Genomic DNA, 18,575 nt, shown 5'->3' on the forward strand with positions numbered 1-18,575 from the left:
TTGCCAGTAAGCTTTGTTTCTGGGCATGCTTCGTTTTGTTATTCATATCATGAAAGTTCAGGATATAGCTCTGGGGTCCAATCCAGTCCGGTTAACTTTCTGGCTGACTTTAGCACAAGCTACTAATAGTTTTTGGGTGATGTTTTTCCCTTCTGTAAAAATAGATATTGTAATATTCATTTTAGGGGATGGATGTGAGGACCAAATATGTAAAATGCCTGGGAAGCAGTGAGTATTTAAAAAGAATAAGTGGGATCCTTATCAGTAATTAAAATAAGGAAGTTATTGAAGGAGAAAGGAGTAGTTTGAGGAAGATTGCACATCAGGTAAGAATTACACCAAAGAAAGAACAGTTTCTCTCAACTTACTGAATGTCAAGCTCTAATTATTGGAACTATGGGTTATCTTAAAGGGCCATTGGTAGGTAGATAAGGTTTTGGCTCACTTTCCTGTTTTGACAAGGAGCAAGTGTCAAGTCCAGTGATTCAGTTAGGAGAGAAAGAAACTATCGTTGCTGAAGAGTTTTTCCCTTGCCCTTCATTATGACAAACTCACTAACTTTTATTCTCTGTTCATTTCCTTGCAGATCAGAGTCTTACGTCCACGTCACCCGCAACAAGCATTATGACTGCTTCCGCAACAGGTGACAATCTTACCCTCAGCCATGCAGTCATATTACTAGCATGTACCTGGGATGTGCTTGTAGAAGGGTCTTCCATTTGCTCTCTCGGGGGGCCCTTTTTTTGAGAAGTTCAATTGAGTATTCGAATGATGGGGGCTGTGGAATGGCAGTTAGTCTTAACACACATATTTTAGCTGTGCAATAGCTGGTGAGATCAGGGCATAATGTTACTGTGATATCTTTTCATATCATTATGACATCCCCCAAGGGTTGTGTGCTTTATGCAAAGGCATAGAAAAACGATCAAAAATACTATGACTTCTTTCTCTAAGAGTGGGCTTAGGTATTAGCATGAAAAAGAACAAGTCTATCCACGGGACTCCCCGTTCCAAGTGGCGAAAGGCAGAGGATTGAGTGCAGAGCTCCAGTCATGTGGCATGGACCATGCAAGCAAAGGCAAGAGATCTGAACGGACCCAGCAATTGGCGGTGGCAGTCAGTGGGCTGGCCGTGGCAGAGCGGGCAAGCCCATGGTCCTCTCCCAAATTCTTCCAACTCAAAGACCAGATTGGCAAGATCTCTTGGCACATTTCCACCCATTCTTCAGTTAAATACAAATATGCTTCCCCCACGATATGTTTCAATTTGTTGAAAGAGCCATTCACTACCCTGGATCCACTACAGGTGCAAAGAACTTACACAAGTTAAACTAGAGAGTGAAGCCGCCTTTGCCTATTTTCTGATTTTTTTTTTTCAACAAAGGTGTCAACTGAACTCTGTAGGGGTTATAATGATATAAATCTATTTTGAGAGTAATCAAGGGGAGGAGGACCTTTACATGTTTTTAGGTACGTGAATGGTTAGCCAAGTCACCACGCCATAATCAAATGTGTGCTGGAAAAAACCTCAACATTATTATTATTATCATTATTACCATCACGTTTATTGGGTTAAACTCATGAAAATGTCTTACAGAACTAGCTCATTAGTTTATAACATTTGAAGTTTTGAGATTAAAGCATTATACCAAGCACTGTGTTGTACATTGTACAAAACCTTGTGTTGTATGTTAAAACCCACAGACTTTCCAATTTATGAAGTTGAAAACATTGTAAACCTCCTCACCCCAAACGACCATAGCAGAGATGTTGTAAATGAAATTTTAATAATTTGCTTTCTCTCTTTTTTTTCTATTACAGTTCCTACCACACCTAAGCAATCATGTGGTAAGTTTGTTAATTTGGAGGCAGCATATATCACTTTAGAATAGCATTTTCCTTATCTGCTTCTTCATTCCAACCTCCCGGAGCCACTGACAAGCTAGACTCACTGGCTCCCATTTCCCCACAATGATTAGCTCCAAATCTTAAGAGCCTGTGTCCTTCAGAGGCAAGAAACTTTGATGTCATATTCAGACATAAGTTTCGAGCACCAGAATTAATAATTACTAGCTAAACAACTTTGGTGAAGCCACTTAACTTCAGATTGAGTGTGTGTGAAGTGGAAAATACCAAACTTGCTTTGGGGTGGCAGGAGTTGAGGATGCGTTGTAACAATAAATGTGAAATGTGGAGAATGTCTTCAAGGCTTATCAAGTAAAAGAATCTGTTTTTGTCTCTGTCTCTCTGTCCTTCTGTCTTGCCAGGGTTTGGCTCAAAGCAGATGTTTGAGAACCGCTTGTACAACCCTCTTTGCACCTTCCTACTCTCTTCCCAGTGAAAGTAGTCATTCATGGTCAGGGCTTAACCCTCCGGACATTGCTAAATCTCACCACCGAAGTCTCTGCCTTCAGTAGCTGTCCATACGTTATAATGTAAAGATCAGCCTTCATATGTTTGCTTAATTAATATGGTCTTTTATGATCATATTCCTCTTGTGTTATTGCCTCTTGACGCTCTTCACTTAACTAATATGAAACTACTTACAGTTTCCTAAACACATAATGTTTACGTCATGCGTCCGTGTTCTCTCCTGCTCTTCCTCTCCACTTAGAATTCCTCTCTATCCTCATCCAGCACCCCCGTTCCCACCATCTATTTTTCTATGTCCTGCTCATATTTCAAAATACAAACTGAGTCACCCACCTCCTCTGAGAGCCTCTCCTATCCCTACACTCTGACTAGATTTCTCCCTACTTTCCTCCCTTATTATTTTGTACACATTCTTATTTTAGGGGTTTGCTCGTCTGCAGCCACCCGTCTATGTCGGTCTCCACATTAGACTCTACATTTCTAAAAGCCGATGGTGTGTATTCTTAGTGCTTGGGACAGTGTCTCAAACATAAGGGCTTAATAATGTTCATTGGATTGAAAGTGAGGGACAAATTAGTATTTGTTGAAAAGATATTTTTTACCATTCAACAATGTTTTTTAAATAAAGAAGGGAATGCAACATAGCGCTAAGGAGAGGTACTTAGGAGGGTTCGTTATCAATAATTCTACCTAAGTAAAGGAATAATGAGGCCTGTGGCCCCTGAATTAATCTTCCACAAATTTGGAGAAACAGGTAATCAACAACTGCATTTTAGGAAGTAAGGGAAATGATAAAGCAAGAAGAAATTCATCAGATGTTTCATTCGTGTATCATTTCAGCAAGTAATTCAAGCAAGTGTGCCCCTGCTAATGACAGGTTTTATGTAATGACTTGGGTTTATGGTGGTGTTCAAAATACACTGGCCTTTGCTGTCATAGAACATATAGTCGAGTTAGGGAGATAAGACATTAATCTATTAATCATCCAAGTATAAACTTAAAAGCTGAGGTCCTTGATAGGCAGTTGATGTAAAGGGAATTTTGAAAAAATAATCATGGACACACCTGATGTGTTTCTTTTTTTTTTTTTTATGTTTCTGGGGACATTTTGTTAGATATTTGATACTTTTGAAAATCTATGTTAAAGCGCTTGCATTTGATGTAAGCTTATTCTGAAAAATTTTAAAAAAGGGAATCCACATTTTTATTTTCTTTCAGATGAGAAATATAAAGTTATCAGTGTGAAATATCGTTATGACTATGGAAATAATTCATTTATAGCAAAACTAAATGTTAGCGATGATGTGAAGTGTGAAAATGCCATATGTAAAATGAATGAGATCCGTAACCTACCAGCATGTGAAAATAAGAATGTTACTATCAGTCATACTTCTTGTGATCCTCCAAATAAAATTATAGAATTGGACGTACCACCAGGTAAGTATAAATTGGTTTCTATTTGTATATTTACAAAAGAATACAAATCCACGTGTTTTTCATTCTAGTGGGTGAAGGAATCTGTCTGGTAAATGAACAGGGGTGAGGGGAAAGATGTCAGCTGGACGCTAGTGGGCGAATCTTCTGTTCTTCTAACCCAGTGAAATTAGGAGTTCATAAGCCTTCTTTACCCCTTATTCCCTCCCTATACTCCTTTTACAGAGTGTTTCAAGTAGATTAGGTACGACTTATCCCACTGTGGATAAGTGATTACCTATAAGCTTTCTTCCCCCTCCGTACTTAGTTCAAGTCATTAAATATAGATGTGCACATATTTATTCTTCTAGATACAAGTGTGTCTGGAGTATATTGGGGTAAACCCCAAAGTCAAGGATTTGATGTTTGTGGAAAGAACAAAACTCCGTTCACACACACAAAAAGAGAGTTATAATCATGTTAAGGTGATCAAGCCACTTCTGCCGGCTCACCTACTGCTGAGAAGGGGAAGGGGGTAAGGGTATCAAGCCCCCTACACCGAAGAATATAACAAAATGCATTTTGGAAAAGGGATTCAGGAACTGTGTACATTTGTCTACTCTTTCACATCACATAATAATTCAAGAACACATTTAAATAGGTTGAAGTTTGCATCCGTATCTTGGCTATTGCAAATAATTCTGCTTTAAACATAGGGATGCATGTGTCCCTTTGAATTAATGTTCTTGTACCGTTTGGGGAAATATCCATCCGCGAGATTGCTGGATTATAAAGTAGTTTTATGATTAACTTTTTGAGGAAGGGTCATACTGTTTTCCACAATGTCTGCATCCCTACCAACAGTGCGTGAGGGGTCCTTTTTCTCCACCAACACCTGTTGTTTTTTGGGTTGTTGATTTTAGCCATTCTGATGGTGTGAGATGATAGCTCTTGTAGTTTTGATTCACATTTCCCTGATGATAAGTGATGATGAGCATCTTTTCATGTGTCTGTTGGCCATCTGCCTGTTTTCTTTGGACAAAGGTCTGTTAAAGTGTTCTGCCCCTTTTTAAACTGAATTATTTGTGTTTGGGGTGTTGATTTGTATAAGTTCTCTATATATTTTGGATACTAACCCTTCATCAGATATGTCATTTGCAACGGCATGGATACAGCTAGAGGGTATAAAGTGAAATGAAACAGTTAAATACCATATGACTTCACTCACATGTGGAATTTGAGAAACAAAATGAACAAAGGGAAAAATAAGAGAGAGAGAGGGAGAGAACAAGAAACAGACTCTTAGCGATAAAGAACAAACTAATGGCTACCAGAATGGAAGGGGATGGGGAGATGGGTTGAAGAGGTGGTTAGGGATTAAGGACTTCACTTGTGTTGAGCACAGGGTGATGTATGGAAGTGCTGAACTACTATATCATACACTTGAAACTAATATTACACTGTACGTTAACTAACTGGAATGAAAAGTTTAAAAAGTAGGTTAAATTTTGGTATTTTCAGAAAAATGTCATGTAACTTATTCATTTTCTCCAAATATTACTGAAATAAATTATCATTTAGAAACAGAAAATGACAATTTAAAAAACGTATTCTCCAAGACAGGACCCCCATACTCTAATAATCATTTAATAAAAAAAAAATCACAGAGTAAATTAAAAAGTTGAAGATATAAGTAAGAACAAATGAAGTGAGTGTTTTAAAATGTGCAAAAAAATGCAATTTCATCTAGAAATTTGCTTGGGTCCCATTTTTTAAAGGTAAGATAAATTCTAAATAAAATGCTGCCAATTAAATGCTTTCCAAAATGTGTGATGTTAAAAAAAGAATAAGCTATATAATTGAGGCATGTTAAACCCCGAGTTATTGGAGTTTTTCAAAACTTTCCAAACTAAATGCTCTCAAAGACTATATCACGAATATAGTTTCAGAGACTTTAATTGAACATATGGCACACATTATGAATCATTAATCATCTGTTTCTATATCTTCTTTTTGACAGATCCTGAAAGTTTCTATTTGAAAACTTGTACAGAGCCAACAAAAGCAAATATTTCTATTTGTTTAAGACTGGAAAAAAAGGAAAACTTTACTTGTGATGAAAAAAAGATTACACACGTACTTAATTGTGGTAAGAATATAGCTTTGATTGGAATATTTTTATGGTAGAAAGTTGTTCTAGATATTATCTATTCTTTCCTTCCTTCCTTCCCTCCCTCCCTCCCTCCCTTCCTCTTGCTTTCCTTCCTTCTTTCTCTCCCTCTCTCTCTCCTCTTCCCCCCACTCTTCCCCTTCCTCTACCTTCCTTCACCCCCTTTTGGTCTATGGTTTTATGGAGTCAAAACATTGTATTGTCTATACCACTCAAATTCACAAAATAGACAAATACTTTCCCCCAAAATAATCTTTGAAATAGCAAAAGTCAATTAATTTATAAGAATTTTCTTGGCAACTGTTATACACAAGGCATTGTTGAAAAGGTTATCAGGGAAGGGTGCCATAGAAAACATATGACAAACATACCGTTAGAATAAAAAGAAAAGCAAACGTAAGATCATGCGACTCAAGAGTTTATGTATGTGGTCAACCCTCCATCAACAAAATTCATGGACAATCTCAAGAACATTTACATGAAAGAAAAGTGGGAAAAACACAATCAGTGCCTCTAGGAATATGGGTTTGGCCTCATATGGGGGACAATAATTGAGATACCAGTTCTTTTTAATAATTAATGAATTAATGTTTTTTTCTTTTTATTTGAATTTGTTAAAGTAGAAACCCTCCCTTGATGTAAAGCCATTTGCTAAGCCGTATTTGGCAAGGCAAACAGACACACACACGCACACACACACACTACACAAAGGATGAAGTGTGACACTGCAATCATCATGTTGTAACGAAGCTTCATAGCTATGATACAAGCAGTATGAGGAAAGCAAGAACAGATTTACAATGAAATGATGATAAAGTAATGGTGTACTTAAAATATCTATTAGGCAAAGGCTAACTCAGGTGGATTCTTAGTTTCTGAACAGAGAACTCATTCCATCAGTGAAATTAGAGACACTCTCAAATTCAGTTAGACTTTTTAATATTTTCTTTAAAATCGAGTATGGTGTACTTATCTGGCAGGGGAGATACGACGATCATGAAGGTGGTTTTCCCAGGGTGAGTTTTATCCATTGCACTCCAGATGCACTGACCCCTGCATCTTCCTCAAATGTGGGTAACTCGAATGCATAATTGGTGGTAGTGGGGACTGAGTTTGCGCTTTCCTCTGGAAAAAAAATTGAGTGTGGCAAAATCATGCATTATTATAGTAGTTTTTAGTATCTTTTACTTATTTCCTATTTGCTAAAGTTTTCAATCTAATAGATATTTATTACAGATATGAAATCTAAAGAGAGAGTTAAATATGATTATTGTATTCGTACATGTACTGATACATGATACTTATTTCTTTCAGCTAACTTTTCTTCATCTAATAAGACCGAAACTTATTTGGAACCCCTTTCACCTAAACAAAATTATTCCTGTAATTTAAAAGTATTGTATGGTGCCAATGAGTTTTTGAACAAAAATGAAACCTTTGAAACAGATGTTGGAAGTGAGTATATCACTTACATCTATATGTAAAATTTCTTCTTATGGTCTTACAATTCTTTGAGAACCAAAGAAAATGATGTTGTAGATTTGGAGAAAGGGTTTCAGAAAATGGATATGTATCAATTTTTAAAGTAGAATTTCAAAAATGGATGATCGAAGATCCAAACCTTTGACAAGTTTTTTTGTTCGTTTGTTTGGTTTGGTTGTTTTGTTTTTTTAAACTGCAAATTCTTGGCCATCATGAGCTTATGGTGGACACAAAACTGAGGTACATGAAATGGTTTGTTCACTTTACTTCCCATTTCTTCCTGCAGCCAAGTTCCTTTCTTGGCGCGTCCTGCACCCTCTGCCCCTCTAGTAAACCCTACCTTTGATAGAAGTGGGCACATGGCTATGAAAACACAGTGGCGCATCTAAGGATTGGTGGCGATATGATAATTAGTGTTACTAAAATGCAAGCAATATGAATAATAACAAGACTATAATAGCCAATGACAATTAGAAAGATCCATTTTGGAAAATAATAGCTTTTGGGAGATGGGGGGCGGGGGCGGAAAGGAAGTCCTAAAATTCCACTTTTATTCAGTGGAAGGAGGGAGATTCCAGTCTAGAGTCTGCTAGGAAAAGTATGTTAATTATGTGTATGACAATTTATGAGTAACCACCAAAGAAAGAAGGGCAGAGAGAGGAGGAATGCAAGGCAGTACAGCCACTTTGGAAGATGTTTTGGTGGTTTCGACAGAACGAAACATACTCTTACCTTACAATCTAGCCATCACACTCCTTGGTACTTACTCAAATACTTATGTCAAATACTTACTTGGTACTTATGTCCACACAAAAACCTGCACAGGCATGTTTATGGCACCTTTATTCATAATTTTTCTCAAACTTGGAGGCAACCAAGATGCCCTTCAATAGGTGGATGGACAGTACAACCAGACAACTGAAATATTATTGAGCACTAAAAAGAAATGAGCTATCAAGCCATGAAAAGACACGAAGGAACTTTAAATGCTAATTACTAAGTGAAAGGAAGACAATCTGGAAAAGCTACATACTGTATGCTTCCAACTATATGATATTCTGAAAAAGCCAAACTATGGAAGCATTTAAAAGATCGGTGGGTGCCAGGACGAGGTGGGGAGAGTGAAATAAATAGAGCACAGAGGATCTGGGGGACAATAAAAACACTCTGTATGGTACCATAATTATGGCTACATGTCATAAGATACATTTTCTCAAACCTGTAGAATACATGACATAAAGGGTGAGCCCTAATATGAACTATAGACTCTAGCAGATAATGATGTGTCAGTGTAGGTTCATCACTTGTAAACCCTGGTGGGGGACGCTGGTAATGATGGTGCTATGCATGGGCAAAGGCAGGGGAATATGAGAAATCTCTCTACCTTCCCCTCAATTTTGCTGTGAACCTAAAAATGCTCTAAAAAAGTAAGTCTTTAATAATCATAATCATAAATCATGAAATAAGATTTATCCCAATAATGTAAGAATCCGTCAACCTTAGAAAATAGCAATTAAACCATTTTACATACCATTTACTTCAGGAAAGGGGGGATTTTTGCAAGACCATTGCAACAGAAGTTACATTCTTTTTTTTGTTTAATGTTTATTTATTTTTGAGAGAGAGACAGAGACAGGGCATGAGCCGGGGGGGGGGGGGGGGGCGCAGAAAGACAGGGAGACACAGAATCTGAAACAGCCTCCAGACTCTGAGCTGTCAGCACAGAGCCTGACACGGGGCTTGAACCCACGAACCGTGAGATCATGACATGAACTGAAGTCGGACGCTCAAAACAGCTGAGCCACCCAGGTGCCTCAAGAAGTTACATTCTTAAAAACAAGACAAAAGACTTTGTTAATTCACCTACTACATGACCCACCCACTTCAAGTATATAATTCAGTGTTTTTTTTAATATATTAAGAGTTGTGCAATCATCACCAGAATCAACTTTAGAACATTTTCATCACACCAAAAAGAAACCCCATATCTATTAGCAGGCTGTTCTCATTTCTCTCCTGCTTTCCACACCTACGCAGTTACCAATCAACTTTCTGCTTCAATGGATTTTCCTATTCTGGATATTTCATATAAATGGAATTGTATAATACACTGTCTTTAGTGACTGGCTTCTTTCACTTAGCATAATGTTTTCAGGGTGCTTCCATGTTGCAAAATGTATCAATGTTTCAGTTTATTTTTTTATTGCCTGATAATAGTCCATCGTATGGATATACCTTATTTTGTTTGTTCATCCGTTGATTAGTTTTTTCCACTTTTTTGGCCATTATGAATAATGCTGCTATGAACATTCATTTACGAGTTTTGTGTATACATATGTTTTCATTACTCTTGTGTTCATACCTAGGATTAGAATGTGGGGATCATGTTTTGCATTTTGAAGAACAGCCAATCTGTTTTCCAAACTGGCTGCATCACTTTATTTGTTTGTTTGTTTATATTAATATGAAATTGATTGTCAAATTGGTTTCCATACAACACCCAGTGCTCCTCCCAAAGGTGCCCTCCTCCGTGCCCATCAACCACCCTTCCTTCCCTCCCACCCCCCATCAACCCTCAGTTTATTCTCAGTTTTTAAGAGCCTCTTGTGGTTTGGCTCCCTCCCTCTCTGTTGTTTTTTTTTCCCCTTCCCCTCCCCCATATCTTCTGTTAAGTTTCTCAGGATCCACATAAGAGTGGAAACATATGGTATCTGTCTTTGTATGACTTATTTCACTTAGCATCACACTCTCCAGTTCCATCCACGCTGCTACAAAAGGCCACATTTCATTCTTTCTCATTGCCACGTAGTATTACATTGCGTATATAAACTACAATCTCTTTATCCATTCATCAGTTGATGGACATTTAGGCTCTTTCCATAATTTGGCTATTGTTGAAAGTGCTGCTATAAACATTGGGGCACAAGTGCCCCTATGCATCAGTACTCCTGTATCCCTTGGGTAAATTCTTAGCAGTAATACTGCTGGGTCATAGGGTAGCTCTATTTTTAATTTTTTCAGGAACCTCCACACTGTTTTCCAGAGCGGCTGCACCAGTTTGCATTCCCACCAGCAGCACAAGAGGGTTTCCATTTCTCCACACCCTCGCCAGCATCTATAGTCTCCTGATTTGTTCATTTTAGCCACTCTGGCGTGAGGTGGTATCTCAGTGTGGTTTTGGTTTGTATTTCCCTCAAAGTGGCTGCATCACTTTACATTCCCCGTACAGAATGCATGGGGGTTCTAACTTACTACATCTTCACCAACACTTGTTATTGTCTGTGTTTTTTATTATAGTCATCTCAATGCGTGTGAAGTAGTACCTCATTGTGATTTGGATGATGACTAATAATTTTGAACATGGCTTTCAGGTGTTTATTGGCCATTTGTATATATTTTATCTATTCAAAGCCTTTGCCCACTTAGAAAAATTTTTATTGAGTTAGAAGAGTTTTTTTATATATTCTCGACCCAAGTGTCTTGTCAGATATATCATTTGCAAATATCTTTTTCCATCCTGTGAATTGTCATTTTACTTTGTTGATAACTTTTGAAATTGATAATACTTTAATTTTGATGAAGTCAAACTTATCAATTTTTACTCCTTTGCTTATGCTTTTGGTGTCACATTAAAAACCCATTGCCATGGGGCACCTGGGTGGCTCAGTCGGTTAAGCGTCCGACTTCAGCCAGGTCACGATCTCGCGGTCCGTGAGTTCGAGCCCCGCGTCGGGCTCTGGGCTGATGGCTCAGAGCCTGGAGCCTGCTTCCAATTCTGTGTCTCCCTCTCTCTCTCTGCCCCTCCCCCGTTCATGCTCTGTCTCTGTCTCAAAAATAAATAAACATTAAAAATATTTATTTAAAAAAACCCATTGCCAAATCCAAAGCCATAAAGAATTATTCCTATGTTCTCTTCTAATAATTTGATAATTTTCCCTACTAAATTTTACACTATCGATCCATTTTGAGTTAATATTTGTATATGATGTGAGGTCAGAGTTTAATTCTTTTGATGCAGTCATTCTCTTGTTCTAGCACCATTTTCTAGAAAGACCATCTTTTCCCCCGTTAAAAGTCTTGCCACATCGTCAAAAATTAATTAATAATAATGAGCTTATTTCTGGCCTCTCAGCTCTATTCTGTTGATCTACATATCTATTTTTATGCTAGGATCACTGTTGGTTACTGCTGCTTGATAGGTTTTGAAATCAGAAAGTATGATTCCTTCAACTTTGTTCTTCAAAATTATTTTGAGTATTCAACTGTCCATGGAATTCCATATGAATTTTAGGAACAACTTGTCAATTTCTACAAAGAAGCCTAACTGGATTTTTTTTTTTAAAGAGAGAGAGAAAGAACACGTGACTGGGGAAGTGGAATGGAGGAGAGATAGAGAGACTTAAGCAGGCTCCACACTCAGCATGGAGCCTGATGCAGGCCCCACATCCCTGAGATAGTGACCTGAGCTAAAATCAAGAGTTGGATACTCAAACGACAGAGCCACCCAGGCTGAAGCCAGTTAGGATTCTGATAGGGGTTGCAATGAACCTGTAAAAAATCACTTTGGGGAGTAATATCATCTCAACAATGTTAGCCTTCCAGTCCATGAATACGGGATGTCTTCCCATTTATTTGTTTTCCTTAATTTATTAAACAAATTTTTTTTGTAGTTTTTAGTCAACAAGTTTTGTACTTCTTTTATTAAATTTATTTTCAGTTTTAAATTTATTCCCGATTCTATGGTAGTATTTTCTTAATTTCATTTTCAGATTGGTTATTGCCAGTATACAGGCATACAATTAATTCTCTGTATTGATCTTGTAGTCAGCCATATTACTGAACTTGTTTGTTAATGACAATCTTATAGAATTTTTGATAGAATATACTAAAGTTATTCTAAATTTCATATGGAAGGAGTTAGCTAAGGACTAAGGGAACTGCCTAAAACTGCCTTCCAAAAACCCTCCAAAACAAAATCACAAGAAGAAAAATAAAATTACATTAAAACTATGTCCCCAGCATACCTAGAAAAATTTAATACTTTTTGAATATTAAGTACTAAAATCTTTGCAATTCTTATAAATCAATGTAACAAAATAGAAATCCTGGGGGGGGGGGGAATACATATATTTTTGTAAAAGTATAAAGGCAATTCAGTGGGGGAAAGGCTATTTTGTTTTTCAATAAATGATCCAGGTATCCCTATAGAAGAAAAGATGAACATTCAGTCTTTACCTCTCAATAAAAATAAAAATTAACTCAGTGATTTACAGGCCTAAACACTGAGATTAGAACTATAAAATGTCTAGACAAAGACATTAGAAAGTCTTTGCTACTTTGGTGTAGGAAAAGGTTTCTTAAGACACATAAAACAAGAATTTTGTAAATTTTATAAATTAGACTTCATCAAAATTGACTGTTCTCTTCAAATAAAGCCATTAAGGAAATAAAAAAAAATCAAGCCATACATTAAGGAAAATATCCACAATTAATTTTCAACAAAAGAAGTTTCTCCAGAATGTATCGGGAACTCTCCCAAATACAAAATAAGAAATCAAGTAACCAAATTAAAAATAGGCAAATATTTTGAACATTTGCTTCAAAAAAGAAGATATGCAAATGGTCAATAAGCATATATAAAGATGCTCAATGTCATTAGCCAACCAGGAAATGAAAATTTAAACAACTATGAGTGGCGCCTGGGTGGTTCTGTAGGTTAAGTGTCTGACTTTGGCTCAGGTCATGATCTCCGGCTTGTGAGTTCGAGCCCCCCGGCACGTCAGGCTCTTGTGCTGACAGCTGGGAGCCTGGAGCTTGCTTCTGATTCTGTGTCTCTGTCTCTCTCTGCCCCTTCCCTGCTCACACTCTGTCTCTCTCTCTCAAAAATAAATAAACATTAAAAAAAATTAAACAAACAACTATGAGAGGATGATGACATTACACACCCACTAAAATGGCTAACGTCAAAATAACCAACAATACTATTTGTGAATGTAAAGTAATAACTCAGAAATTTTACTCTCAGTATTTATCAAAGAGAGAGAATAAAAAAGCATCTCTACAGAAAGACTCCTACACAAAGATTCATAGCAGATTCACTCCTAGTAGCCGAAAGTCTGGAAACAGTCCCAATGTCCCACCAACACTTAAACGAATAGATAAAATGTGGTGGATCCTTACAATGGAATACTACTCATGAAGTAAAAGAACTAACTACTGACACATGCAACAACGTAATTGAATATCTAGAACATTATATTGAGTGCAGTATGATAGACATACAAAAGTACTATTTGATTTTATCTATGTGAAGTGGGTGAAGAAACAAATTGAATCTATAGTAACAGAGAAAAGTTCAGAGGGGGCTTGGGGTTGGGCAAAGAGGCTGAGTTGCCTGGGAAGTGACACAGAAGAAATTTGGGGGGATGATAGAGATGTTCTAGAGCTTGATTGTGGTGGTGGTTATGTAGATGCATATGCTTGTCAGAAGTGATAATTTTACCTCAAATTGGTGTGTTTTAATGTAAATTACACCTCATAAATTGATTTAAGCATTTATTACGTTCTTCATCTCAAGTTGGAAGTTTCCAAATAATGACAGTTAGGTTTATCAGTACTACCAATGACAGATTTTCAGCACAGTGAAATCTAGGAATTCCAAGGTAGATGAACAATAATACTATATCTGAGAGGAAGAGGATATTCGCAGATATTTTAGGTCAGTGGAATACTTGGGCTCCATAGTGCCACTGTAGAGTGACATTTCCTATGTTAAGCGACCTCTAAAGCAAATTTAATGAGACTAGATGTCTTTCTTTTAATTGCATAATTAACTCATAATTAAAATGTGACTGTTAATAATCATAATTATACAAAGGATGTTTTTCCACGTATTATTTTTCATATTTCATATTTCATTCTTATTTTTTAACAGGTCCAAAAGCACCTCCAAATATTACATGCAAGCCTACAAGCTCAACAGAAGGAATGATCACCTGGGAAAGCCCTGAAGATTATTTTGATAATTATGTTTTTTGTTTGCTGCATGCTTCAGGTAATTTGTGTAAGATTTAATTCCATGTCAGGAAAGATGAATCAAGAAGTGGGAAGCACTAGCAATGTGGATTGAACTAGTGAGCAACAACAGAAATACGATGCCTTGTTATTTGGTACAATCTTTACACTCTAAATTCAATCTTTATTCTCTAAAGCCTGGAGAAAGAAACCCTCAGGAAGATAATCCTCATTATTGTCCTCCAAATATTATATGAGTTGCACAGTTTGAACTCCTTATTCAGGCCCACAAGAAGCAAAAAAAAATGCCTAATCCCTCAGAGTCAGCTCAAAATGATTTAATGTAGGGGCGCCTGGGTGGCGCAGTCGTTAAGCGTCCGACTTCAGCCAGGTCACGATCTCGCGGTCCCTGAGTTCGAGCCCCGCGTCGGGCTCTGGGCTGATGGCTCAGAGCCTGGAGCCTGTTTCCGATTCTGTGTCTCCCTCTCTCTCTGCCCCTCCCCCATTCATGCTCTGTCTCTCTCTGTCCCAAAAATAAATAAACGTTGAAAAAAAAAATTAAAAAAAAAAATGATTTAATGTAGACAGCAAGTTAAATATGTGGCAATCTTGAGTTTTAATGACTTAAATGTTTCCTTTTTTTTTTTTCTTTAGAAGAAAACTGCACAGGTCTGGGTAAAGAGAAGACCAAACCTCTGCAAAATTTGAAACCTTATACAAAGTACAGTGTGTCATTAAAGGCTTCCACCATGGGAAAAGTACGACGTGATGGACCTGCTGTGACATGTGAATTTGACACACTTCCAGATAGTAAGTTATAAGCCTTAATACTTCTTTCTGTGAATGGCAAGAAACAAGGTATGAACTTTCTTTTCTTTTTCCATTCTTTTTTTTTTTTTAATGTTTATTTATTTTTGAGAGAGACAGAGACAGAATGTGAGTGGGTTAGTGGGTTAGGGGCAGAGAGAGAGAGAGACACAGAGTCCGAAGCAGGCCCCAGGCTCTGAGCTGTCAGCACAGAGCCCCATGTGGGGTTCGAACTCACAAGCTGCGAGATTATGACCTGAGCTGAAGTCAGACGTTCAACCAACTGAGCCACCCAGGCACCCCAGTATGAACTTTTTAGTATACAATCCGTCTTTCTTTATGCTTCATTGGGGAAACACATTGACCTGGCACATTTATTAACATCTAGGGTTTATAATAATTTAAAATACAATAATGTTCTAAACTGTTATCCTGGGTTCTCTGTATTCTTCATAGACCATCACAGATTTGTAAGAATGAAGCTTGAGGCCATATTAACTGGAACAATTTTAAGATTTCAGGCAATTTAAGTACCTAACCAACATAGATAAAAATGCATTGTCTATTGTTTTCTTTATTATCTAGAACTAGTAACTGCCAATGAGACACCTAATAACATCTCACCCACAAAGCATTCACTTGCTAACCTCTACTTACCCGCTTACCTTATAAAATACAGTAACTTATTGGCATTGTCTTCTCTTTGTTACAGCGAACTACTTGTTTTATTTTATGGCACATTTTGTCCTTTGAAGTTTCCTTTCAAAGTCATTTTCCTGTTGCTACCTGTATGATGTCTCCATAGTTTCCAGGCCTAAAGCTAGATCTATCTCCGTGGTGAATGTTAACTCCATTAAGTCAGGAAAGAAGAAACACCCCTGTGTAAGGCAGTATCTGTAGCTCCAGAGACCTTAGCTGGCACCAAGTTCATGAAGAAAAATTGTCTTATTCAGGGATGGATGTGGAATGCTCTTCATGAAATTTAATGTAATTTAGATTCCGGTTTTAAAAGTCCAGATCCTTGAGCTTTATGGTTTTGCTATTTTCCTAAATTTCTGTGAAGTCATAGCAAAGATAATTTGTTGCTCCTCCTAAAGAATGCAGCCAGGTAGGTAGTTACTAGGATAATGTAAGCACCTCAAGAACGGAGGAGCTGGGGGCGCCTGGCTGGCTCAGACAGTAGAGCATACAACTCTTGATCTCAGGGTTACAAGTTCAAGCCTCATGTTGGATGTAGAGATTACTTACAAATAAAATCTTAAAAAAAAAAAAGAGCCGAAGAGCTCTACTGTATGTAGGCCTTCAGAATCGCTCTATCATCCACTCTTCTCCCCCTGCACCTTTCTTCCCCTCTTCTCTACCCCCTCTTTCCTTCTATTTTCTAATTGTGTATACTCTCCTTAGGGGATGGCATGAAGTCCCATGACTTCAAGTATAACACATATGCTAATATTCATTGAAAGACTGGGGAGTTTATTTTTAGATGTTTTGGTACAGCTTCTTGATGCATGTACTATTATAGCTTCTTCATCCATAATCTCCAAATTAATGCTGAAAATAATTTATATTGGTGGTGCCTGGGTGGCTCAGTTCGTTGGGCGACCGACTTCAGCTCAGGTCATGATCTCCCGGTTTATGAGTTTGAGACCCACGTTATTCTCTGTGCTGACAGCTCAGAGCCTGGACCCTGCTTCAGATTCTGTGTCTCCCTCTCTCTCTGCCCACCCCTACTCATGCTCTGTTTCTGTCTCTCAAAAATGAATAAACATTAAAAATTTTTTAAAATAATTAATAATGTACACAACTATTGCCAACTGATTTAAATATGCATGTACAAAGTGATTAAAGTAACAAATATTCCTTTGTTTTGATAGAGCCAACCAAAGTCAGGAACTTACTTGCTTCTCGGATATCAGATAATAGTATTCTTGTGAAGTGTGATCCTCCTTCGGACTTTAAAGGCCCCAGTAATGGATCCTACCATCTGGAAATCAAAATTGGAGATGCCTTTGTTAAAAATGAGTCACAAATAATTTGCCACTTCTCTGTACTATATCTTCAATATTCAACAAAATACGAATTTAAGGTAAGATAATTTCTATCCTCAACTGTAGTACTAATGTACATTATACTGATTATTACACCATACTTCAATAATACTAAGACCAATTGATGCTCACATGAGCTTTAGAAACTCTTCGTCTAATGAAATCATACTTTAAAGTCTTAAATGGTTGACTCCGAACTTCTTATCCCCAGCTCTAAGAACAATGGTTTCAAGCAAATATTTTGTTGGAGTGTTTTTCACCTTTAATGTAATTTGCTCATAGCAAAATTATTGTGCCTGTGTCAAGAAGCACAACATTTTATACACAGTAAATTAATTTAAATTTATGCACAATAGATTATTACTTTGCAAAATGTTTTATTTACCTTGACTTTTAATCTTTACTAACATGACTTTTTAAATTGCAAAATATTTTACAGGTGCACTGAGGTTAGAAAATAGTAGAAATAAATATTAGGAAATACCAGTGAACATGGAGAATTAAAAAAAAACTCATCTACAAGCTTACTGTCTACTGATCATATTTTATGAATGTGTTTCTGAAATGAAAAAACTCAGTCTTGGCCCTGGTTGTAGGGAAAAACCGTAGTTCCGTCTTTTCTTGTGTGTTCTTTTCTGTGAGTCTCCTGTACAATTCATGTGCAGCGCCACCCTTCTGATGCTTCTGGTCGCCAAATTTGTGTGGAGGTTTTCCTCCACATCAAGCAAGTCTTTGTGGCACCAGCTGGGTATCCTGCAATTTAATTCAAATCTGACACTATCTACCTGGAGATAGTGGCAGATTCCACAGGTTAGGGACTCAGTCCCACAAGACTGTTCCACCCCACTTCAGCTCTAACTGCCAGTAGTTGGTCCCTAGGTTACTCTCAACTTCTGTCTGACTTGGCTATAAATCAGGGGTTCCTATGGCCCTCTCCTCAGGCTTAGTTGCTTGTTAGTGTGGCTCACAGAACTCTGGGAAACACTTATTTACGTTTACCAGTTTATTGAAATATGTGATAAAGGATACAGAGGAACAGTCAGATGAAGAGATACATAGGGTGATGTCTGAGAAGGTCCCAAGTACAGGAGCTTCTGTCCCCATCAAGTTGGGATACATCACCTTCATGATATGGATGTGTTTCCATATCCATATGGAACCTGATAGCCCACCAAGCCACCTTCTTGGGGTATTTTAAGGAGGCTTCATCATGTAGGTGTGACCAATCATTAATTTCATTTTCAGCCCTTCTACCTTCTCAAGAGAATG

The 18,575-nt window shown here is 37.4% G+C and overlaps 1 protein-coding gene and 1 non-coding gene across 6 annotated transcripts in view; both read left to right on the forward strand.

Annotated features, from left to right (window-relative positions):
- PTPRC (protein tyrosine phosphatase receptor type C) overlaps positions 1-17,496 on the forward strand; it is an 84,068-nt gene extending 66,572 nt beyond the window's left edge. For 2 of the 5 annotated variants that reach the window (XM_043567544.1, XM_043567545.1), the window contains exons 6-13: positions 587-643; positions 1,821-1,847; positions 3,591-3,809; positions 5,806-5,934; positions 7,270-7,410; positions 14,372-14,491; positions 15,106-15,261; positions 17,133-17,496. In XM_043567544.1, coding sequence (XP_043423479.1) covers positions 587-643; positions 1,821-1,847; positions 3,591-3,809; positions 5,806-5,934; positions 7,270-7,410; positions 14,372-14,491; positions 15,106-15,261; positions 17,133-17,353 — 1,070 coding nt within the window. In that variant the 3' untranslated portion in view covers positions 17,354-17,496. The remainder of the gene's footprint in view (positions 1-586; positions 644-1,820; positions 1,848-3,590; positions 3,810-5,805; positions 5,935-7,269; positions 7,411-14,371; positions 14,492-15,105; positions 15,262-17,132) is intronic. The other 3 variants (XM_043567541.1, XM_043567543.1, XM_043567542.1) reach the window with 3 other exon arrangements.
- LOC122476650 lies at positions 6,921-7,082 on the forward strand. Its single transcript, XR_006295573.1, has one exon. It is a non-coding gene; the product is annotated as a U1 spliceosomal RNA (small nuclear RNA).
- Positions 17,497-18,575: the final 1,079 nt, after the last annotated feature.

Source organism: Prionailurus bengalensis, chromosome E4 (assembly GCF_016509475.1).
Source record: "Prionailurus bengalensis isolate Pbe53 chromosome E4, Fcat_Pben_1.1_paternal_pri, whole genome shotgun sequence".
Classification (NCBI taxonomy): domain Eukaryota; kingdom Metazoa; phylum Chordata; class Mammalia; order Carnivora; family Felidae; genus Prionailurus; species Prionailurus bengalensis.